The sequence below is a fragment of the Astatotilapia calliptera genome, chromosome 19, assembly GCF_964374335.1.
Source record: "Astatotilapia calliptera chromosome 19, fAstCal68.1, whole genome shotgun sequence".
Classification (NCBI taxonomy): Eukaryota; Metazoa; Chordata; class Actinopteri; order Cichliformes; family Cichlidae; genus Astatotilapia; species Astatotilapia calliptera.
Window position 1 is genome coordinate 5,269,208 of NC_137440.1, and position 26,504 is coordinate 5,295,711.

Consider the following 26,504-nt stretch of genomic DNA (forward strand, 5'->3'; position numbering starts at 1 on the left):
AGCAGAGACAGTATTATGTAAATTCAGCTTTAATGGATTCAAGTAAATCGTGTCAACTGTGAGCAAGTGTGAATGTGCATGTGTGTGTCCGCTTGTGCGCATGCATTGATCTGCACCTTTCAGCGTTTTTGTTAAAAATGTATGCTTGCTTGTGTTGACTCAGGTGTGTGACATGTGGTAACTCTTAAATTAATAACACAAATTGTAGTGATTGTGCCAAATCACCACAGCCTAATCAGCAACCCACTCGACCTAATTTGTGCATGCGAGTGTATACGTGTGTGTGTGTGTGTGTGTTCACACACACAGCGTGATGTATAAGCTCAGTAAACAGAGTGGGTGGAAAAGCTCAAATATGTTCTGCTGCTGCACCTTCAATGTGCTCCAATTACTATATTTGTGAGGACTCACTTGGACCTCCACATTACAACTCAAAGCTTCGACCTTCAGCCTGATGACACACTGTTGTGAAATAAATTACACGGTAGAGCAACGCCTCGTCCGAATGTTTCTCTGAGTCACAGCCATATAACTCCTCTGCAGACGCTGGGTGTTCCTGATCTGCTTCTCTGCACTTAACGCACATTAACTTGGCAGCGACACATCAGACTTTCATGTTTCACAGAAAACTGAACATTGAAACACTGAACAAAAAGCACAAAACTGGAAAGATGACGGTTTCTGAAGTGGAATTTTAATGGTTCAGAACATGAAATGAGCTAAAAAGGTCTCAAAAGTTCTATGTGCACTATTTACCAAAGCCATTTATGTCAATGAGGTTTTAGTCAAGGTTGACAGGGTCGCAACTTTACATGTTTTTGCTTTACTCTTGGATATGGAAGCATAAGTTTTGGATTATACTTCTTAAGTTCTGCAATCCAAAAATTAATCATGAATAGCAAATTAGCATCAGCAGTGTTAGCATTTACAAATACCGACGTCTCTTATTGACAGCATGAAGCATTTCTACTCTGGATGCGTTCTTTCTTGGAAAACAACACCTGCACATCACCACTGAGGATTTTAAATCCAACAATCAAGATGTGATTGAAGTACAGACTTTCAGTTTTAATTCAAGGAGGAGTTTACTAAACAAATTGGTCATAACAGCAACTTTTAGACACAGTCCCACATTTAATCGGACTCACAATTAATCAGACAAACAGTTTGATAGCCAGGTGTGCCTGTTCCCTTGTTATTTCATGAGAAATGAAGCAGATATAATATCTTAAGTTGATTCAAACTGCTGAATTTTGAGATGTCAGAACGGCATAATTAAGCTGAATGCACTGAGTATCTCGGCTATTCTTTGACAAAAACGCTCTTTTCTCATTTTTAAGCTGGTTTTTTTTTGTTGCTGTTGATGTTTTGTTCTTTTTTTAATGAATGAGAAACAATCAGCTGATGATTAAAAATAAATGAATGAATATACAATAAAATATTTGGGGGGTACTTTGTGTATGAAAGCAGAAATCCTCTCCTTTCTTTTGATCTATTCATTGTGTTCATATTCATAACACCAAATATTTTAGGGGTCTTAAAGATTAGTAAATATCATTAAAAAGCCTGGCAATTTGTCCAGTGGTGAAAGTGTTTGCCAATATTTTGCTGTATATATTTTCCACACTAGTTTTGATCTTTATATGTAATGGCTCCAAAGTGTAGCTGGAGACACAGATCCTCTTTGGGTTTGTGTCAGGAAGGCCATCCGTAACAACGTAAAACTGCCAAATCGATCCATGTAGAACATAGTGATGGGCTTTGTAACTTTTAGGACAGTAATTTGAAGTCCAATCCGATAAATAATTTGGACATTTTTCTCCTCTACTAGCTGATGATGATGCAACTCATATTTACTCTTTTTTTCTGTGCCCTGAATCTCTCATCACCTGACCTTAAAATAACCCCCAAAGGCCATTGCCAAAAATGCCACCACCCTGTACATCTGTGCGTCCTTGTGAGGACATTTGATTCTCAACAGGATGGAACACAAAATACACACACACACACACACACACACACACACACACACACACACACGACCTGAAGGAAAGGAAGTTAACAGTGGAGTTCATGTTTGCATGTTGAGATCAGACAGGACTCGTCCTGCTGTGATATGATCTAATATCCTGACTGACACACACACACACACACACACACACACACACACACACACACACACACACACACACACACACACACTTACTATAGCTCAGCTCCTCTCACATTGCTCAATTTCGATCTCTCTCTCTCTTTTTCTTATCTATCACAGCAGTTTCACGGTTTCTCCTGCTACCTGTCTCTCTGCTCACTGGCCAACTGCCACGATAACCATCTGCTGTGGGAGGGGGACAGGAAGCTAGTTCAATGAGTGAAAGTCAATCATTGGCTATTTTTAACTCTTATTTTACCAGTCAGGGACATGCGTTATTTTCTTTCTGCCCCCTGTGAAAGTCGAAGCTGACGATGATAAATGGCACAACGATTCGTGTTCCATGCCTGTTTAACAATGCGTTTTGGTCATTTTTCTATCCAATAAAAGTCATCTAAACAGTTATCATGGAGGTGATTTGTTATTTTGTTTGTAGGGTTTTTTTACCCTTTCATAAGCTTAAATTTATTTTGTTGCATCCCAAATCAAAAGCATTTTCCTACTGTGAAAAGCTGCAGTGAAAAACAATATTAAGCGTTCCAGTTATGCAAAGCTGGTGCGTTCAATAATGGAACAAAGACACATAAATAACTCTGAGAAAGAAAAAACACCCCCAATAAATCCCACTTTGTTCAACACACACGAGGATTGTTGCACTGAGTAAAACACCCAAAGTCACAACCAAAAAAAGAAATAAATAAATATTCCTTCTGTTCTGATTGATTCACAGCAATCTGCAACTATGTGTGGAGATCCTTGGCCTGAGCAGTTTAATAAAAAGACGCCTGAATGGGGCGTTCACTTGTCCTGAAAAGCAACCAAACTGGGTACAAACCTTCACTGTTAAACATGTTATTCCCATTAAGATAATTAAGGTGCTGATGCGGCGGCATCGGCAGGATCGAGGAAATCAGATTAAAGGCGCTAAAGACGTTAACAGTCTGCTGCTGGGGAAAATGAGGAATATTTTCTTCACAGACTGTCGTCCACTCAAGAAGAGGGATAAATAAAGCTCTGGGGATTGTGTCTTTAAATTGCAAGTCATTAATGTTTTATTCAGCACTCTGCATTAACATTTACTAGCCTCGAGTTGTGAACCTCGAGATGTGGCAATAGAAATTTGAGGCGTTTTGAAAAGATTATGGGACAAAAAAAGAATATTCTGCTAGCAAAATGTTAGTTTGACATCGCTCTAATATTTGCTGTGTTTGTTGTGTTTTACCTCTTCAGGACTGGAATGGATGCTTAAATAAAATAATCTAAAAGAATTATTGGGAAGAATTCCTCTATGTTGACGACTCATATCCAATGGTGGGGGTTGGTCAGCATACACTGATCTAGAGGAAGTTTTAATATTTTAGCAAAACAAAGACCCAATCAGCTGCTTAGATTCACATATTTAAGGTTTATAGGTAAGTAACATCCATCCACCACACACGTTTTTCTGCTTATCCAAGCTTCTCTAATCCTAAACTTAAAGAAAGACATAGAGCGCTTGTTAAACTAAGCAGCAAACACGCTGCTTCCTATCAGCACATCCCAGCCCTCATGTTCCACTTTCTCATATCCAGGACACTTAGCTCTTATCCTGCTCGTTATAAATGGGACGTGGCATGCTAACATGTGCTGAAGATGAATGCGCAGGTAAAAGTGCTCAGTTTTCCCCAGAGGAGCCGGAACGTTTCCCACAATCCTTCAGCTAAGAAATGAGCTGAGCTTTCTGGTCTGGAAGTGATTCTGTGGGCAATCCACTCATCCAGAAAGAGGGGGTGGAGGGTGTGTGTGTCGGAAAAGGAGCATGACCTCAGGTGAGCACTTTCTTTGTCCTCACCCTTTATTCTCATACACACACACACGCACACACACACTTGGCTGAGTTTGTGGTCTGGTGGAGTCATCAGTTTCTCCAACGGTGTGTTAATTTAACGACCGGCCCACCACACAACCATGGGTCAATATAAATCAATATGAAGGCTGCGAGGAGCGCGTGTGTGAGTATGATTTAATATCTGGGCACCTTAGGTAACGAGATCCATACCCCACACATGCACACGGTCTCAGCAGGAAACAAAACCACAGCTGTAGTCTCCTTTCAATCAGAGATCGCAGAGTATATTAACACACACAAAGGTAACTGTTGCTAAAAGATTGTTTCTTAAATTCTACATCTGTTGTTCATCTTCTTTATCTTTACACTGATTCTTGATAATAGTTATACTGGAATGATGAACATGATCACTGAAGTCATTTTTGCATGAATGAATCTGATGTTCATTTTCGACACTGGCTGAAAGAAACCACAAAAATGATCAGCCTGGAGGTTGATATGACAACTTTGCTTGCATGCACGCGCTCTCTTCATTGTTTATAGTTGCTGTGCTGTGCAGATTGAAAAGGAAGTGTTTTGCTGAAAAGAACTGGATCCGCTAATACCAGACCATGTTTCAATGGAAGCTGATAATCCCAGCTTTGAGACTTGTGATAAACACCATCATCCTGGAGCAAATCAACACACCAGGACTTCTCTGACCAAATAGTAACAAAAATACCACCTCCCAGTTTTACGCCCACAGGAACCATTCAAACGGCATTTCATATCCATGCCTATCCAGACTTGACCTTTGACCATTTGGATATAAAATTCCAAAACACTTAATCATTTTTAACTTATCCTGAAATGCTGTGATAACACTGAATGAATTCTTCAGTTGTGGTTTTATGAGGTCACAGTGACCTTCACCTTTAAATACCAAATTTTAATAGCTTCATCTTTGAATCCGAGTGGTCATTTGTGCCAGATATAATGAAAATCCCTCAAGGCATTCCTGACTGGTGTACACAAATTATTATAGCACACTGAACGCTGTGATTGATTAAATCAATCAGCTCTCAGTCCCAGATGGATATCCCATGGCTGTTAGCAAAATGAGCGTTCCAAGTCGGCAGTTTCCTGGTCCATCTCGGTAACAAATGATTCATGTTCAAAAAGAAAAAAACCCTAGCTTTTTGGAAAGCAGCAGGGAGCTGGCAGTAGACACCCCAATTAACACTGTTCACACAATGTTTTAAGTCCCCGTTTCCCCTCCTCGTCATAACAGGCACATGCAAAGCTAACATGGCACACAGAGACACACACTGGAAATAAGCAACATTTAAATTAGCCAGTTATTGTTCAATGACCTACACAGAGACTCTGAAACTCTCAAGACTACAAGATCAGCCAATAAAGTGTGAGATAAGGGATGGAAGATTAGAATGGTATACAGTTACACATTATAACCTAAACCCTGTTAAAGAGGCAATGGGGTTTAAAAGCCATGGGTCTTTATCAGATAAGGAGGATACAGAAATCTGAACCTACCAACGCTGCGGCAACTGTAGTGCTCAGCATTACTAGCTTGACCCACATTATTAAAGACGCAAGAATTGTACCATTCAGGATCTCACTTGAAATGGTGTATTGCCTTTGATGGCAACTCTGTAGGAGTGCAATACTAAGTCTCCAGAGTGAAGTATTTTACTTTAATAAATCCATCCATCCTCTTAAATATGTATTAAGATCAGGGTCACATGGGGCTTATCGCAGCTGTCATAGGACAGGAGGCAATGGATCCCCTGGACAGATAGCACATCTATGGCAGGGTTAACACAGACAGACATCCATTCATGCTCACATTCACACTGCAGCTCCTAACACAATTCAAAGCAAACAACAACACATTTTCTCACGGTGCCTCACTAGTACTGGGCCAAAGAGGTGAGGATTCAACTTCTCCTCCTCCTTTGCCTCACTCTGTTCATGCTTTCTTTCTTTCTGCCCCATCTCCCCTTTGGCTACTTGCCGCTACTTCAGCTGTTAAGCATCATCTTCACTTTGATTTATTGGAACTGGATTCTATAATAAACAGTCATCTGTAGCCAAAATGTAACACTGCAGCGAGCACCATAACAATTTATCGAAGAGATTTTAGGTAATGGAAAAGAAAGCAAAGGTGACAGAATAAGTAGCTGCAAACCACAGAATCTATGTAAATCACAAATAGTGTACCATATTATCTACCATCCAGACCGTTTACAACAAAAACACTCATGAGACCTCTGAATGGATCCATTTTTTCTCCCCTCCAGCTGCACAAGCCTAGCTTGAAACTTTTAAACAACTTCATTTTATCAGAGGTTTTCTTATACTTTCTTTTTAGGTAATGTATTTGTTGTCTCGCTTACAATGTATTTGGGTACAATGTCTTGAGGTAAAACATTCCTTTAAATTTGTTAACGGTTTTAAATTTTAAATAAACTTTAGGAGAAAATACAAAAAATAAAGGTATAAAACTACCTTGATATTAAAATGAATTCCTTCTAAGTAACTAAAATGCTGCATTTGAGTCAAAAGTAGGTTTTCACATTGAACACACAGCTGAATCAGGTCATAAGAAACTGTGAAAAGAATGTCAACTACTCCAGTGTGACGTCATTATAAAATTCATTTACATCTACAACCAGATGTCTCCCAGGCGCCTCTATTTATGCTCGAGATTTAAAAGTTTTGCTAATTACTACAGTGTCCTCACAGTCCAGCCTCGTGATCTGAACTCGTGTGCATTGAACTGTGTGTCACTGGGTATGGTGACAGTAGGGCAGATGTCGGGCTTTCAGCAAGCCAAGACAGCAGCGCGTGCACACACACAAATACACATGCATGCACACTAATTTTCTAATGTAACAGAGACAGATGGGCAGTATTATAAATAGAGTTGTCAAGCTATAGCTACCTAGTTACTGCTCTGTTTATACACACACACACACACACACACACACACACACACACACATTCAGTTTGTCCTTTTATAATACTTTTTTACTGATTATCCGTTCATCCTGCAGAAGAATGTGATCAATTATAACCACATCTAATAAATTATATTTTAGCAGAAACCATTCAAGCCCTACTAAAAAATTTAAATGTGAAAGAGAAAACTGTTTAGAAAAACATGAGGTTGAAAAGGCTAAATTTGCAGGTTTGTAATTAAAAATGAACCTGTGGTGCTGGATTTAGATTTAATTAAACAATAAAATCAATTAATCTTCAGAATTTTTGAATGTTTTTCTCTGTTGCCAGTGAAAACGGATATGAAGAGATAATGTATATGTTATTATGTACTAGAGATGGACCGATCCGATATTACGTATCGGTATCGGTCCGATACTGACCTAAATTACTGGATCGGATATCGGAGAAAAATAAAAAATGTAATCCGATCCATTAAATATCACGAAAGCACCTCACAAAACTTGCAACACACCGTAACTCACCTCAGAACGTTAGCAGTCGGAGCAGTATGCGTCACGTGATAGAGCGGCTGTGGCATGCAGGACCTGTCGGTGGTCTGGATAGCATTTGGAGCTTCGCTAGCAACCTGGCATTTCATCTCCGACAAAGTTATCCGGAGAGAAGTAAAGCACGTGTGTAAGTCCATCTCTGAATGTTTGTAAAGCATTCCCACGTTAAGCTTAACGAGCGACTGCCTCTCGCTCTCCGGCTGCTACTTCAATCGTGAAACTGCTTAAATGATCAGCTGATCGGCTTTTCTGTCGTGAGTCCGTCTCTCTTGTTTGTTTTTGGTCCACTTTGCACCAGACAGAGGAAACCAGCGGCTGAACAACAGCAGCACGTTTAAGCTTGATCAGCTGTTGTTACAATTTATTTAATATTACTTTCTACTCCAGGATCTTTTTCTACGTAGCTGACGCTGGTAACTGTGCAGGGGCGGATCTAGCAAAGTTTAGCCAGGGGGGCCGATAGGGCATTAACTGGGAAAAGGGGGCACAAAGACATACTTTTCTTTCTTATTCTCATTTAAAATGTCGAGCTTTTAATAAATAATTATCTGACACCCAAAGTTTTAATTTGATGTAAAATGAATAGAAGTCAATTACTGTATATAGTGACTATTAAGTCTAATATATATACCCTAGTAAGCTATAGTACTTTTTACTTTGGGAAGGTACCATCTGTGCAGTCTGCAATTTTGTTGAAGAAAGATGTTGAATCTATTTAATATTTCTTGAAAAAGAATTGATTTCTGTGCATTTTTTTTTCACACTGCATCAAATTAAGGTTGATTACGTCGATTAAGCATCATGAGGTGGAGCGTGAGGGGTGGTTCCCTATTTTTTATTTATTTATTTTTGTTGTTGCTGGGAGTTGGAACCCTATTAGTTAGGTTGCTTAATATTTACGCTAAGTACTCTTTAAAATACCAGAATAGGGAGGATGGTGTAGGTCTAAGTTTATTAGATTGATCAGTATTGCTGAACTATGAAATATTTTTTTTGTATACAGGTATAACAGAATAGCTTTAGTGTAGTTGTTGTTTTAAACTTGAGTATGAACTTGCAGACTTGCAAAATGCAGCAAGATATTTTAAAAAACAGTTTTGTTGATTAAAAAACACTATATCGGATTCATATCGGTATCGGCAGATATCCAAATTTATGATATCGGTATCGGTATCGGACATAAAAAAGTGGTATCGTGCCATCTCTATTATGTACAGTAACAGACCACATGACCTCAAACCCTCCAAAAATACTTGATAAATATTTCCTTTTGTACAAAAGGAAATAAAGGCTTAGTGGTACTGAAACATTGTGCAATATTCCTTTACATTTTTAAAAGCTCAAAGAAACATTTACTACAAATATAAACTACAAACATCTACTACAACTGTGGGTGGGGGCACTTTGACAATGCTAGCATTAATGAGTCACGCAACAACACAACATGTGTCACTTCTTATCTGTCATATTCTATTAAATACACAAACATCAACACAAACACACACACACACACACTAACAGCATGCATTTATTTTTAGTGAAGGTAAGTGATGACAGAGAGGAGAGGAGAGCATGGAGAGAACAGATAATGATGATAAGGGGAAGAGGGGGAGAGCAATCAGAGGAGAAAGATGTGAGTGCGAGAGGTGGGGGAGAGAGAGGAGAGAGAAAAGAGAGATAAGAGGATAAAGAGAGGGAGTGATGGGGTGATGATAAGGGACTGTGGAAAAGAGAAGCTGAAGGTATAAAAGGAGATATGGATGACAGAGAGAAGATAAAAGAGGAGAAGGGAGAGGTAGGGGGAGGGTAAAGAGGTCAAGGGTGAAGTGATAGGAGAAAAGGAACGAAGGGGCAGAGAAAGGGCTGGATAAAAGGAAAGAGGATAAAGGTCGAGAGATGGATGGACAGAAGACGAGGAAATGGGAGAAACAGAACAGAATGGGAGAAGATTGCAATAGAAAAGAGGAGAAAAGGGAGGAAAAGGTGAAATCAATCCAAGACAATTAAGTTGTAGTAGAGGAAAAAGGGAATGGAGAAAAATAAGAGAGAAGTCAGTAGGTGTAGAAGGTGTAGATGAAGAGGGAAAAGAGGGATGTGTGAGAGAAATGGCAACTGGAGGAAAAAGGGGAGGAAGGGAAGAGGAAAAATATTCAGATGGAAAGAAAGGAGGGAAAGGAGGATGGAGAAAGAGAGGGATTAGTGGATGAAGTCAGAATAAAGTAGGAGGCAGTGGATCTCCTTGAGCTCAGTGTCGAGCTGTGATGTGTGATGCAGCTAGACATTAAAATCACTTCTTTATAGCAAAAATCAGCTTTTTCAGTTCACAATTTCTGCTTTCACATTTTCTAGAATGATCAAACTTGATCAGTTTTACATATTACTTATTTATGAGCTGATCAGTGATACATTTTTCGATGAGAACGAGGGAAAGTACGTGTATTTCATGTATTTTTGCATTTTGTATTGATGGAACCTTCCAGGGACACAATGTCCAGGATTGTATATTTACACGTTGTCACTGCACTGTTCACAAATCTAAATCATCACATAAATCATCATCTAATCACTGGAGATGGGAAATACAAAGAAGCTGTAAACACCATTAGCAATGAGCAGGAACTCCAGCAACACTGAGGCACAAAAAGAAGGAAAAAGAATCTGTACAGCAGACCTCACCAACTGCTGATCCCATTTCCACTAAGCTCGGGGAAATGGTCGCTCAAAGCATTCAAAATGACACTGGGATGCAGTTACAGCTACAACAAGGTGACATTTCACTCGTGATTGGCTCAGACGAGGATGAGCTAGGACAGTTTCACTGCTGTCTTGTTAGCACTGAGAAGTCGAGGACGTCAGTTTATTTTAATAGTTCAATTTCTGCTGAATGTCAAAAACGGATACATTTACTGTCTTGGCGCTCACACAACTGACTGACTGAACATGTCAAATGTTTTTGCCTTACATTAGTTATATAACTTCTTTTTTAATAACTCAGAGTGGTATGCAATGATCCATCAGGTTATGGGACATAATTATTGCCACAGTCATTCCTTCAAATTAAAAGTGACTTTTTAAATTGAAACTGCAGTAAATTATTGTCCTATGAATGCTGAACCTGCAACTCACCAGAATTGGACATGTTTTTTTTTCCTGAGCAACTCTCACTTCTCTAGAAAATAGCACTAATAGCGCTCTGTGGATGTTACAGAATACCTATTGGACTTATATGTAATTACTCAGTGCTGTAAGAAAACTAAATTTAGTTCAGCTGTACGGGGGTGCAGTTTGAGGTTTGAGGAAAGAAGAAACCACCAGAGCTAAATGAAAAAAAACTAAACTGCTCAAAATGACACCATGCCAGCTTGCTTGACCCTTTCGCTGTCATTTGTTTAATATTCACTTTACTGCCTTTTTTTTATCCCCGCTCCCTCACATGTTTGCTGGCGGCATCCTGGCAAGAAAGAGGAGCGAGAGAGATTTACACAAAGAGAGAGGAGGGCAACATAAGGGCTTTTCAAGGCAAACTAATGGAAGACTGGACCGCTCAACTACAGCCACAGGACACACTCTCGCTCTAACACACACACACTTGCACACAAGCCCCATTAGACCAGATGACTGCCTTGGAGCCAGGTGGCATAGCACTAGCCTCTCTCTCTTTCTCGCCTTTTTTTCCCCTCTATCTGCACAGTCTGTCCCCAAGACAAAAACACAGTTTGCAGTATGCTATTTTACCGCACACACACAGCCGCCTCCAGCCCGGCTCAGGCTGGCCTCGTCTGTCCTTGCCTCCAGGTTAGACAGGGCCCTGATACTGTGCTGCAGACACATTCTAGGAGCCATAACCAATCGCCCTAATCTAATCCTTGCATAGCCTGCCTCACTTTAAGCAACAGAAAGAGAGTCCATCATATACAGCTACATTTGACAACGCTCTGCAACCGCAATCGTCTTTCAGATTGTTTTCATAAATCCCTACATCCACACAGATGATCTGAACAGCAGGAAACCGATAAATCTTCTCATCCTCTTCTTTCAGCAACTCCCCCCCCAAACAAAAAAAAAGATATAAAGAAAAATGTTCATCCCAGCCAAAATATTATTAAGCAGGAACTGCCTCACCCAATATTCTGCCATGAGGCTAATTCATGGGGTCCAGTGCAGAAAGCAGATGTCCACGCAGCTTTATTTATAATGAAATATAAACTGCTGTGCAACAGTAATTCAGTCTAGAGACACTATAAGGAAGAAATGTGTCAATCAAAGAATGCCGAATAAAAATCTGAAAAGAGAAATCCAATCCAACGGATTTGCTTTGCTGACAAAATCCCAAAGTTTAGTTTACGTAGCGTTTTCAATGTATCCATAAAGCAAATTAGTACGGTGACCACAGTAAAAGTATGGTTTTATCTCCCCTCATTTAGACTGGCAATTTTAAATAAATCTCTAGGAGTTACTGAAATGGCTGCAGGACTTGTGTCCAGAAGCACTTTGATACCATATCAGCGTATCAGAGAGGAAAATACCACTTTCACAAGAGCAAGAAGCTCTTTGTTCTCGATGAAACAACAATAAACGATCAGAAACTGAATAAGACAATCTGTGTGTCGTTTAGGTCGTTTACAGACGGACTATAAAAGTGGGAATAACAGGGAAATTTCTGACGCAGCTTCTTCTCAAACAAGACTACGCCCACTTTGTTTAATGTTTGCTACGGCCAGCCATCCTTTTCGACTGGAGAGCTGACTGTCAGAAAACACCGAAACATGTGCTTCATCATTTTTCAAGAGCCAGAGGAGACATTGTCAAATGATTTGCTTTGGTTGACAAAGAGAAGGGAAAAAGATGCAAAGAAAGTCAGTTTACTGCTTCTATAATTACCAGGAAAACAGCAAGTCCTTCACGTAGCGCTGAAAGCAGCACATTTCTCTAAAAGCAGCTAAAGGTCAGGGATGTGAACATGTGTATGGCAACAAAAAAGAGACAGCTCTTAGATCATTATCTCAATATAAGAGTCTAATAAAGACACAAAATCCTGTGATGGCATAACTCACTATAGATTAGGCTACAACCCGTGTGAAAAAAAAAGGATTTTGACCAGAAAACAAACTGTTGACACATGATTTATCATCATTTTAGCTGCCAGGGAACAAGTAATGAAATAAAGAAAACTGTATATAAAATAGTTAGTGCTGTGCTAACTCGCTAACTCGCCCAGTGTGTGGGGCTGGACGGCGCTAACACGTTAACGAGCTAACCGTGCTAGCACGTTGACGCCATGCAGCCCCATGCACGGGGCGGTCGAGCTCACTAACGGAGATTTGCCGCGTTAATGCGGTTATGGCGTTAACGTCATTTTAACCAGATTAACGCTGACAGCAGTAAAAATAGTATGATTACTTAATCGTGCCTCTTAGGTACTAATGGTTTACACCCTGGCCTAAATCAAATTGTATTGATTTTAAACAGACAACAGAACAACAAAAAGTATTAACTCTAAATTTTGGGTTGAGAAACGAACAAAACAGAGAGAAAAGCTCATAGTAGTAGACGTAGTCAGACAGAGACAAGGTCTGAACATTCCTGAAGCCCAAAACAGGTAATCACATACAATTAGCCAAGCTAAAAAAAAACAAACCCAAAAAACAACTCTGTCTATCCTCTGTCTCTCACTGGGGATGATCAGCACACAGAGAATAGATAAATGAGAAGAAATATACAGAGAGAGAGGAAGGAGGGCAGAAAGTGCAGAGCTTGCCCAGAGGGATAAGGTGATGGGATGAATGAGGTCAGAGTCCCTGCTTCACCTATTCACTGAAAAAAATCATAAACTGGGTGGATGGGAGAGAAGGGAGCGGCTGCTTAGATACTCAGCCACAGGCACGCACACACCCACAGTCAAGTCCACACCCACATTTTCCTGTCTCTTGGTGTGTCACTGACCAGGAACTCCACAGGGAAGAGATCAGGACTCGAGGCTACATAGCAGGATGTAAGGCTGTGTTATAAGAACCAAAAATGAGGGTGTTGTAAAGTGTCACAAACAAATCAAGCATAAGCAATAAAATGCTCTGTAGCCACCTGATCCAGCCTCACTTGAGCGCAGTCACATGTAACCGCAAACACGACCTGTCACAAGAACAGCGAGCCTTTGTGGCGTCTGCTTTTCACGCACCCATTATCTGCTCAGAAACCACAGAAACACAGATCGCTGTCATCACCTCTCCGCCTCTCAGCTGGTGGTTTATTACATGTGGTTAGAGCTCATCCAACCACAAGCTACTGTGCCACAGCTCCTCGCTCTAACTGGGGAAAGGAATCAAACACCAGCCAGTGACTCATAAGCTTGGGAAACAGGGCTAAAGCTGTGAGTTAGACAGAGAAGGGGGGGAAAAAAGAGATGCTGGTCTTCGGTTATAAGAGCAGAATATGAATAAACAAATGAAGGTCAAAGGTAACTGCAATAGACTAATCAGAATGAATAATTTGCCTCAGAACAGCACAAAGCTCCTGCAGCCTGTTGTCATGTGAACAGTACTGAAGAAATTAGCTGCTGGGGCTGAAATATCACATACCTCTGAGTTTCACTAAATGCATTCGTGTGAGAAAGCGAACCAGCGACCCAGATATAACTATAAAAGGTCAAGACTTTAGTTCCTGGTAAACAAAGAACTTATAAATCTAATTTTGTGATGATACAACAGGAAAATCAAGTGTCTACTGACTCTGGGATGCATGGAAAAAAGCCAGCCTGCTCAATTTTAGCGAACAACACAACAACAATTACAATAGTTAAATAATTAAATGGGGAAAAAAAAGAGTTGAGGGTGGTGGAGGGTTGTATTCATCCGCTGGGAAGTTTTTGACTCCAGGGTTAGGGCCAGTCTCTCTCCAGCCGGCTGTCTGAGGGTGCAGACAGGGGCAAAGAGAGCCCCGGTGGCAGAGGACTCGCATGCCTGAAGAACCCTACATGGCAGCCTCAGGGCAAGCTACAGATAGCCCAACAACAGTTGGTTTGATGGCCAAAGGCTATTTTTCCATCATCTTGACCTGACCTGCACTAATCAGCCAGTGAGTTTAAGCTTTCAGAAATATGAAGAAAGAAAAAAAAATACAACTGGAAAGAAACCCAGGACAAACAAAACAAAAGCATTGTTAGGGAAATGAATGCAAAAGAGGATTTGTTTTATCCTAATTGTTTTGTTTTTATAAATCGCTGTAAGGCAAAATCATAATTAAAAACCAATTAAATGTCTAGCCTCACAAAAATAATATAGTTTAGTGGCCTTACAGATATACCTGGTTAACAGTTTGTTAATGGCCACACATCAATGGACACAAATAATCCCACAATTATACCAGAAGCCAGCAGCGTGAGTCTGTTATCTAACTTGTTGACAGGTCCTGTTTTGATACTTTGGGTCACTGGATCGTTTTATGATTGCAATATTGAAACCTTATCTGTTGATACACGCAAAAATACCATCGTCACAAGCTACTGTGTTGGAAATGGCTACTACATCCTCTGGTGGCCTAATTATGGTCTTCCAGTGTATCCTGGGAAACAGGAAGTGCTTGGTGTAATTTAACAAAAGCTTAAGAGAAAGCTTAAGAGTGCAAACGACTCTTGTTCATTGATTACCGATGGTGAGCTATCGAGTTGGCTGACAGTTGACAAGATCCAGCATAAACTCTCACTCAGGAGTTTGTGTGGCAGAAGGAGTCAAAACATGAAATGCCAGGATCTGTTTGGATTACGCTGCTTTCCACTGATCCTGTGAGGTATGATCATGTTAATGTCTCAACCCCCTTTTTTAGAGTGCTCTGTGGGATATGTACTTAAGCTTCTCCACTGTGTTAAAACTAAAACCAAATCTGAATTTCGGTTTTGCTTTCAAATGGTCGTAACGGGACTTCCAGAGCGATCTAAAAATAGCGACAGCACTGGAAGCAGCCCAGAGGTACAAAAGGACGCGACCCTCGAGGCAAGAACATCCCAAACTAAATCTATGGCTCTTGTGTTTTTATTGTTAAGCCTTTTTTGTAGAGCTCAGTACTCAGAAAATCTGCATGATTTAAGTGCAAATGTGAGGGTGTGATGTGTACAGCGAATGTAAACACTAGAACTGGAACAATGAGTCAATCAGCTGATTAACAAGAAATCAATAGACTGGCTGTTTTGATTGGACAATTGTTGTTTTTCTTTAAGTGACATAAATACATACATTAAAATCAATACCATGCAGATTAATCTTAAAGTGCTGTTTTCTGCCTGTCTGCAGCTGCAGATTGTTTCTCTTCTAGTCTTCAAACAAAAGTAAAAAAAATAAAAATATATTTTTTTAAAAACAACCTTTTTTCTTCCCAGACAGTGATACCAGAAGGTCACAGGTCAGACAGTTAGACCAGTCTCAACGGGGACCAGGCAGCTGGGAGCACTGGCTCTCTGACCATTGAACAGGAAGCTCATTTTGTGTTTCCATTGGACATGACGTAAGTCCAGCTGCCAGCAGGAAAACAACATGTGCATGATCACAACACAACACAGCCCACAGAAAGAATCCCAGCACAGGGAATGGGAAGCAGGCCAACCCGCCAATCAATTTTCAACTTGAACTCTCACTTTGGCCGATTTCCTCACTCTTCTACTGGAGCACAGAAAGCTGAAGGCGCATATCTAATAAACAGAAGTGGAGAGAATGATTGGCAGGAAAGGGTAGAAGAACACGCTATATTAGAATTATTTTTCATCTCCTGTCAGCTGTGTTTTTTAGCCTCTTATATCATTCTGAACTCTCTTTCTGCAACCCCTGGCTCTTTTGAATGACTATATTTTTCAAGCACATACTCAAAGGAGGTACTCAAAAATCTATGAATTATTTTTATAAAATCTATTTCACTCCAATGAAAATCCCTTCATTCCGCTGCAAAGTCAGGAGTGGAGACCTGACTTCAAAGCAAGGCTGAAAATAGCCAATAATCAGCTTTGTGTGAAGCCTGGTTGACATGCTTGCTGAATAATTCTCCAGCAGAGCTCAAAGTAGAAGTTAAGAACCAGTGTACTGGGGTTTCCTGCCACTTCCAGAGTTGCTCCAGCTGGCTATTCGCAAAAACTGGCATTGTTGCAATGAACTGAGGAACACACGCTTGTGCAAAACAATGTCTGGAACGATAAATGAGGCACCGAAGCTCACGATGACGTGTGCGGTCATTAACTGACCATTAAAGGTTGTAAAGTTAGATTAAAATAAACTTTGCAAGTGAAAAATGTGCTATAGTGGAAGTATTGTGGATTTCTTTTGTTGAAACAAAATTGCTCTGGCTGTGTAATTATACTCGATGTGTTCTTACATTTTTTAAGCAGTTAATGGCTGCAAACGATCTCTAAACCTACTTTTTATAATAGTCAGTGAAATTGGCAAAAATCTGATATATTCTTATTAGAGCAAATTTAGCCCATTCATTGTGCTGTTGGTAAATGTCATATTCTTAATTAAGATTGTTCCTCATTGAGAAATAGTTTATTTGAATGACTGATTTAATAAATGACAACAATATATTTTGAAAAGCTAAAACGAAAAAAATGCAAGAAAATGTGACATTTGTAAGAAGTCACTTTCTTAAAAATGTGACTTCTTATACATGTCACATGTCGATGGTTCTTTTGAAGCGCTGAGAAACCGTCGCCCCCTCCTCCATCCTTCCCCTCCTCACATTATACTAAGTGCTGGGGAAAATAACAACCAATGGGACTTCAAAATGCATCAGCATCAAAAAGCCATTTAATCATTGCTCTGCCTCCCTCTCTCTCTCTCCTTCCTCCAGCCCTCATGCCAAATACCATTTCATGTCTCTGGGGAGCAGGAAACGTTTAATAAAACTTCTCTAATCGAGTTCAGCGGCAAAGAGCTGTGTGTCCTCGCTTTGTGCTTGTCATCTCTCAAAGACTACTTCTTCTGCGAGACCCAGTTCGTCAAACGGTTTTATTCTCCGAGGCCAAACTGATGTTTTGGGGTTTTTTATGTAAGCAGACCTGACAAAAATTGACCTCATTGTGCCTTTTACGCTTTGGCTTCAAGCCCAAAAAAAAATATAAAGTTTCAGGAACAGCTCAGGGCTACACACAAAGCCTGATCATTTCATTTGACTGCCATTTCATTCAACGCAAAGTTTACCAAATGTAGAATTTAAGCAGCAGTTCATTGGTACCATGTGGAAATACATGCATCTTGAACTGGTGCACACTGGAGCCTGGAGCATGTGTGTTTTTGCCATGTTAAAATACCAAGATGTCAGCATTTTAGGTTAACAAAGAGCATTTTGGAGGAAGAAAATGTGCAAGCCGGTGTTTCGCCATGTAAAATATGAAGAATTTGCATCAGCATCCAGCATCAGCGAGTACTCAGAGTTAATTATTGACCGCTGTGGTATATATATATTGGTAAAATGGTTTCAGGGTGGCTTATTAAAATGGCAGCAGTAGCTTTTAATTGAGCTGTTTTAAAGTTTGAAAATAGCTTCATTTTAATGCCACTAAAAAGTCTGCAATTTAACTGGAATGACGGCAAACTCAAAGGCAGTGCTCGTGTCATCCTCTAGGACAGCTGGACCGAGTGACTCTCTTTGAACAGATCTGTCTTCTGTAAGCTGCTGAGACGCTCGGCCGCCTGAGACTCTGCTGAATGATACCCGACGCACCGCATGTGTTGCTGAAGCAGTCATTTTTCAAAAACTACTACTGCTGTCTGAATATCTGTGAGTTCACTTCTTCCACAGTGAAGGGTTGTCGAGTGCGTGGGTGTAAACTTTAAGAAGTACCTCACGCTCTCTCCTCTTACTATTCATTCTCGCCTTCCTTTAAAAGCCCCATTTTGTGCAGTCTTCTTTAAAACGTTTTAGCTTTCATTTCTTTTCCACAGCACTTTTCTCTCAGGTGTATTATCAGGTCGCTGCAGCTCTGACCCTTCGCCTCCTCCCTACTGAATGCTAGCAGGACCTGAACTTCTCAGGGGGCTGCAGACTCAGTGTACGTCATTCTGGATAACAGAGTATAATGCTGAAAAGGGTACAGACTACAGATATAAACGAAACTCTGTACTGACTGCAGCCAACTGAAAGCCTGATCCCTTGACTGCTGCATTTTGGAGACATGTACGGTCAGGGCCTTTTTGTGCACTGCAAAGGCTACACACACTTGCACACTAAAGAGAACGGCCAGGCAGAAGCACATTTACACTTTGGGAAACAGACAAACAAACTCGCCTTCAGTTAAATTCTCATATACAAATATTCCTTCATTTTCACTAACACAATATTTGGGATCTTTGGCCTTGCAAAAAAAATATATGCGCATGATGAACAGCCAAAGAGTCCAGAGTGGTCTCAGAAGGCAAATCTGACAGCTGGTAAACTGCAAAATGAAGGATTGGGAATTGGTTTATAAATCCTAATTTAAATACTAAAAAAGAAAAAGCTCAGCAAAGTGTTTCAAGTTGACTTAACGGTGAAGCTGTAAGTGGGAAACTAACACTTTTCATCTATTTGCTTCTAATTATCTGCCGTTCTAATGTGGCCTTGTTGTCAGCTAATGGCAAACAAAACAAAGAGCTGACAAAAGTGGGCGTCGAGCAGCCCATGCATCTATTATAAAGATGTTTTAACGGGCTTTAGACATTTCCATTTAACACAATGGAACATAAACAAAATTGTAACACCGCAGATTTATACCTTAAGGATGATGACAGATTGTCATCACAGCTGTGCGACATCATGTGGTGACAGTTTCAAATCCTGTAATAGTCCAATGAAAATCCCTATCTGGAGCAAACTGTCCCAATATAAAGCTCTTATTAGACAAAGGAAAATATACCAGTTCTGATATGTTTGCAATAAATTCTGTCTTCAGATCTTTCTATGCTGTTTTTTAATTACATACCTCACACAGAAGAACATCAGTACATGCGTCCCTGAAGAAAAATCATGTAAAAAAACAAAAACAAGTCTTGAAAACCACAGGACAGTGACAAGCAACAAAAGGATCTGTCACTGAAACAGGACCTAATTGTATCAACTATCTGTTGCAATAGATGGTTTAAGATTTTATTAAGTCAAGGACAATGCTTTTTTTAGGCATTTCTTAATTAAATGTAAAGGATACTTTAAATTGTCCTTTTAATAGATGGTATAAGATCCCATATTATGGATGAGACGCCAGTAAAAACTTCTCAGGGTTTTTCTCTTAAATTCTCACTTTAAGAGTGTTATGGCACACTGATACAGGAAGCTTCAGAAACCTTGAAGCCTTTGGTTCATTATTTCTGAATCTAAAAACCTTTATGGGTTCCTGGGGCCCTTGGGATGCCTCTCAGTTGTATTCTTATTAGAATGTGGTGACTGGAGCACACAAAAAGGGATAACAAGCAGATCTCTCCTTGCAGGAAACAGAGGCAGCAAGTGCAGAGCAAACATCATCCTTATTTAATGCAGGCACTTTATCTGAGTTCCTTTAAGAGTTCTTTGGCACTGCACATTACCACAGAAAACTTTTTGACACATCACACTTAATTAGATGATTTCTACGAAACAAGCATGTAGAGCTGACGGCATGAAACTTCAGAAAAGGCTCCGCATTAAATCTAGCACGTCGGGTAGAGTGCGTGTATGAACCACGCGATACAGCCTTAACATTACACAAACCCACCGAATAAATGTCACCCACAGAATCACATCTTTCAGTCACATTTACAGCCACGCTCTGTCTCACACACACACTTTTTTTTTTCTCTCACAGACACACAAAGTCACAGCTTTTCCACTCACACGTTCTGTTCTGAAACCACAGGCACCACAAATAGCCATCATCACCTCTCTGCCTCTGTGCCTCTTGTCTGGCAGCTTATTACATGTAGTTAAACTCAGCCATCCAGCAGTCACCCCCACCCCCAAAGAGAGTACAGCTCCATCCTCCATGCTAGAACCCAAAATCAGAAAGCGACCGTCCTTGGTGTGTAACTATTATCCAGGAACATGTTGAGTTTAGATTGATTGACTGAGTAATTTTCTGGAGAGGCCATGAGTTCGTTTGTATATGAGCAAAAGTAAATTATGTTTTGTTTTTTTAATAACAGACATCTCCTAAGGTGGTAAATTAAATATCTTTAAAGTCTCAGATAACTAAAGCATAATGACAGAGAATGTATATAATAGTTACCAGTGCTACTGTGTGGTTGGTCGGTTCATTATTTAGTCATTTAGAAATACAACTGAAAAAAAGACTACCATCATGAGATCCAAGAGACCTTTAAATTGTTAGTTACAAGTAGATACTTCTTTTTCTGAAATTCTGAACTTCCGGGGGTTTTTTTAGACAGAAAGAGAAAGAAAAAAAGAGGGAAAACAGTGCATTTTTTAATCTAAACAGAAACACTGGAAAAAGTGTTGAACGTCTATATTAGTTGAAAACAATTTAACCATTTTTAAATGTTTGCTAGACAGAACTTAAAATGAAAGAAAGTAACTAATAACTAAATACTTAATCAAAAAGTATGCACACAGGATGCCCAAGCTGACCACACATCAATTTAGATATACTGGAGACATGTATAAGGTAAACAAGTATGATAGCTTTAGTTTGTACTCTGAATATCCTAATAAAGTTCCTTTCAAGTCGATGAAACACTACTAAAACAGGACCACCATAAACAGGAGGAGTACTTTTAGACTTTCACCCCCATTAATGTGAAAAGTGGCTGGTGTCTGGAGGAAAACCAACAATAACACAATATCACAGTGAGGTTTTAATGATTCCCACTTGGAGCTTGTCAGCTCAGGAGTCAGGAGTCAGATAGAGCAGCAGCTCTGGAGCTGGCACACATTCAGACTCTTACTTAAGCAGACATTAACAGGGTGGATCATTGCTGACGAGGGGGTATGAAACCATTTTTGCAATAAAGGAGGGTCTTTTTAAATCTGTACTATTACGCCAACACCCACAGTCATTCTCGAACGACTCCACCCTCTCAACTATAAACTAAACAGTCATACAGTATGTTTTAACCTCAAGGCATCTAATGAGGCAAACAGGCTACATACTAAATCCCTAAACTCCTCTCTAACATCGAATTGCAAAATTGTTCTTAAACTGTCTAGATACCAAACATCTTATACAGCAGGAGGCTTTAAAGAAAGAAAGAAAGAAAGAAAGGAAGAAAGGCACAAAGATGTTCTGGCTGTATGTGTTAAGAAACGATAGTCCAGAAAAAGGAGGGATGGGAAAAGCTGTTAAATCCACCAACAGACCGTCTGGACTTAGAGGGCTTCACAGCACTGGCCATGAAATCTCCAACACACCACTGTCAGCTGGCAGGAGTCTGCACGCACACACACTCACACGCACACACAAGCAGCCCTGGGATTAATCCTGCATTTGGTTGGCATCCACCAGCAGGCTCATGTAGATCCAGCTGAATATCAAAACATATTCGGAAGGGATTTTTCAGGACAGGAATTAACAGCCGCAGAACCTAAAAGAGCTCAGATAAAAACACTACCTCCAAAGTAGGACCAACGGCTTTTTCACACGCAATGATTACTGTTAGGAACACGGGGAAATACCTCCTTTTAATGTACATACTATAGATTAGCTACACATATGACTGTAGATGGAGAAAAATGCAGAAGAAGGTGCTCTCAGTTTAATGTACTGAAGCCGCTTTAATGTCAAAATCTAGAGCGTTTCAACATTGACACAGTGATAAAGACACTTCAAAGTTTGATAACAGAACTGACCTTGGATGCTTGAGGTTAACAAACAGGATAAAACATTTCTGGGGAAGACGTCCCAGTAATTTAGAGACTTGGGGGAAAGTTTTTTTGAGGTCATTCAGCAAGAGACTTTCACTTCTTAGAGTTCATTCAAAGCACTAAACACGGAAAAGTACTAGCCCATGTGTAAATACATAATGCAACAAACCTATAAAATATGAAACTTGTTTGAAATATTCATTTCAGTGGTCAGAAGGAAAAGACTCACACTTGGGCTAACTGCAAGGGGGCTTTAAAAGCACAGGAAAAATCTTACTCCTTGTGAGGCTAAATATGGACAACCAGGCTGTAATCAATCAGCGCACACAAACCTTTAAAATGGTCAGAGTTTAAAGGACTGTATAAATATGTGTCCATGACTTCACAGAGGAATCTCCCCAAACTATGGGAGAGGCTTTCTTCACGACAGCTGGGAAGGACGCCAGGCGCATACACAGCATGCACTGGGGCTCGTGTCACCAGCTGAACCTACACATGTCCAGACAGGTCGCCTTTCTTATCTTACACTTTCATTTAGACACGCTGATTCCTACAAGAGTGGCTGCTAGTGCTGCGCGATACTTCAAATATTATTATCGAACCAATACCAAGTAGATGCATGGTGTATACATGGTACAGACTAGAGCAGGGCGATATGACCAAAAATATTTATCACGATATACATTTGAAAATTTGCGATAACGATATAACTGACGATATAATTGACACTAGACAAAATACTTTACAACTCCACAACTTTATTAGTGCAAAAAGAAAAAAAACGATGTATTTTCACTTAAACAAGCAGCTGTTTTTTTATATCCATTAAGTTATATAAAAATTTAACAGTGCAAATGCAAATTCCTTGCTGACAGTTGAACCAAAAGGCATTTCCAGTGGAAACTAGCTGACATATCCTCAGCATAACCATGTATAATAGCCACAAAACTTAAAAAGAGGTTATACACACACAATACGGTAATATTATGTTGAAGCATAGTACATAGCACTCCGCGAGGCTCCTGCCTACGATAGCCGTAATGCTCCGACAAGCCATCAAGCGGTGCGGCTTCGTAGCTTAGCAAAGTCGTACTAAAACATTTGACAGATTTTCAAGCGCCGTGTACATAAAATCGTTTCGAGGTCAATAAACACAACCAGAATTCATACATAAGGCACACGGGATTATAAGGGGCACTGTCGATTTTCAGAAAAATCAAAGGATTGATTTTAAGTGTGCCGTGTTTTCCAAACAACACGGTAATAATGACAGCCCGCTAACATGCTCTACCAAAAATAGTGGTTTGTTGTGTATCTGACGGACGAAAGCTAAACCAGTTCCACACCACTGAAGTTGCAGCATTTTTACAAACCAATTCTGGTTCATCTGTTTCATTCAATGATCTGCTTTCGCCCTTCTCATTCTCCATCGCCGCCATGCTTTTTCCACCATGTGCGTATTAGGGCTGCCACAAACGATTATTTTGATAGTCGACTAGTCACCGATTATTTTTGCGATTAGTCGACTAATCAGATCATGCATCTATTAGACGTAAAACTACAGCTTATTGCGCCAGCATGCATCTGCTCTTATATAACTATCATTAGCTTACAGCTTTAAGTGTTTAAGGTATGTGCTAACTAAAAATAAAGACAAGATAACAGTTTATTGAAGTTTAATGAAATTTGCAGATTATTCATTGGAGTTTAATAAACTCAGCCGTCTGCTCCTTGCTATCTAAAATATAACAGGACACCGGAGTATATTCTCGAGCATCTCACACTTCTGATAATCAGTTGTCTGCTTGACGTTTATTCAGCTGTGTAAAAACTATAACTTTAACCTCAGCCAAACCGATTTACTCAGGAACAAATAAAATACTGAAAAAAGCCAAACAATAACATTTTTAAGTTATCTAAGGCAACGTTCACACTGCAGGTCTTGATGCTCAATTCCGATTTTTTTTTAATCAAATCCGATTTTTTTTGTCTGCTTGTTCACACTACAAACAAAATGTGACAGCAAACGCGCTCTAGTGTGAACGCTCAAAGCGCAAAAGAAGACGTCACACACAACGCGCTCTTGTTAGACCCAGAGCAAACAATATTGTTTGACTGATGGCCCTTAATATAAAGACTTCGGATTTTACGTTTCCCAATTTTTGCTTTAAGTTATTTTGTTATTTACATAATAATGTAAATAACATTATAATTGGCGTCTGTCTCGTGTCAGTGACGTAAAAGACAGATTTAATGCGACATGACCATTCAAACAGCAGTCGCTTTCAAAAACATCGGATATGTATCGGATTCAGTACCACATACGAAAGTGACCCAGATCAGATTTGAAAATATCGGATTTGTGCCGTTCACACTGTCATACCATGATCGGATATGGGTCACATAGGGTCACAGCTTCTTCTTCTTCGGGGTTTAACGGCAGCTAGCATCCTTGTACATGCAGTGCTGCCATCTTCTGTTTCAGTCCGTTATTACACTCTTAAATCCTACTACTTATTCCTGCGTCTTTTGGGATCTTAAAAGCTTCAAATGACGCGTCGACTATTTAATCAGTCGACGACGATTTTGATAGGCGACGTAATCGTGACTAGTCGACTAATCGTGGCAGCCCTACTGCGTATGAAAACAAAAGCACTGCGCATGCACGTTTTACCTATGAACAGTATGATATGGCCCAGCCCTAAAACAAAGTATAGATTTTATTCTGCTGGTACTGATTCAATCAAATATCAGCCTCGGTATCGATACTATTGATATTTGCATCGATCAGCCCATCGGTCACTAGCAGCTGCTGATTCAGATGTAACCACAGACTTTTGGGATTGGGTAGTTGACAGGTTTTAAGGGGGCTTTTGAGAGCAGTTGGCTTGTAAAAGTTATTTTCCAATGATTCAAAATGAACAAAATGAACCTTTGACCATGAGGCTGACTGACTGCAGTGAGTCAGTATTTCTATTTATCGTTGAACCTAATGACCATTTTAAGTAGTGATGAACGAGTATAACCATTTCCCTATTAATCAACGAACTTAATCTCAACAAAGATATGTAAATATAATGAAAAGCAGCACATCTTCACATTACAGCAACGGCAAATACTTAACCTTGTTTTTGTTACACCAATTATTTGAGACACAACAAAATTGAATAACCCAAACACACTCTACCAGTCACTGTGCAATCAAACATTTTTCACATCTGCAATTATCCGTGCATGTTCTTACCGGTAACATCTCATTTTCTTTTCTCCTTTCTTAAGCAAGGCTAATTAATGGATTGCACGTACTGGTGTACATTTCTCCACTGCCATTCCTTAATCAGTTTTTTGATCTCGGTAATCTTTCACCATCTTATTTGTAATCATTCCAGCAGCGCTTTGGCAAGAAATCAAATGCCACGCCAATAAAGCATATTCAATTTAAGTTAACTTGTATTGACTGGCAGGCTGGCTGACCTCCCACCATATATCACTGCACCTCCCCCATTCTCTCCATGCTTCATCCTGCTCAATTACTCATTTGAAATCAGTGCCTGAAAAACACATACACGCCTTGCAAGAGTTCTAAAACAACCCAAAAAATAAAATAAAAAAGAAAATATCATTGCAAAATGACATAAAAGAGGTAGAAAATGAAAGAACAGAGGGAATTATAGGAATTAAGGGAAAGAAAAAATAGAGAAAACGCATGACTCACCTGTGCGCTCTATGTAGTCGACACATTTCTCGATGAAAAGTGGGATGGGGCGATCCGGGGTTACTAGGTTCTGCAAGGGAACGCCAAAGTAGTTGCTCTCCCAGGTTCTTCGAGTGGGTGGGTACAGCGGTTTGGGGGGCTTGGAGGATTTCGGCTAAGATAGCAAATAAAAGAATGAAAAACAGAGATGAGATGGCAAAGATCACAGGGTGTATGAAGATAATTGAATGCAAAATAAAATAAATAAATAGAAAAAATAGTAGTGGGTGAGGAAGGAATGATGGGGGAGAAGAGAGGATAATAAATAAGAGCAAGTTGAGAAAAGAGGAGGAATTCAATAGAAGAAAAGAGGAAGCAGAGAGGAAAATGAAAACATGGAGAAGTGAACAAAAGGTTTAAAAAAGAGATTGAAGACAAGGGGTGGAAAAATAAAATGGAAAAACAGTAGGAACAAAACCGGGAAAATGACATAAAAAAACAGTAAAGGAATGAAGG

At 39.8% G+C, this 26,504-nt stretch overlaps 1 protein-coding gene across 1 annotated transcript in view; it reads right to left on the bottom strand.

Moving 5' to 3' along the window:
• Positions 1-26,504, bottom strand: part of arhgap5 (Rho GTPase activating protein 5) — a 53,576-nt gene that overhangs the window by 13,960 nt on the left and 13,112 nt on the right. The window contains exon 3 of the mRNA XM_026151197.2: positions 26,010-26,163. Within this exon, the coding sequence (XP_026006982.2) occupies positions 26,010-26,163 (154 nt within the window). The remainder of the gene's footprint in view (positions 1-26,009; positions 26,164-26,504) is intronic.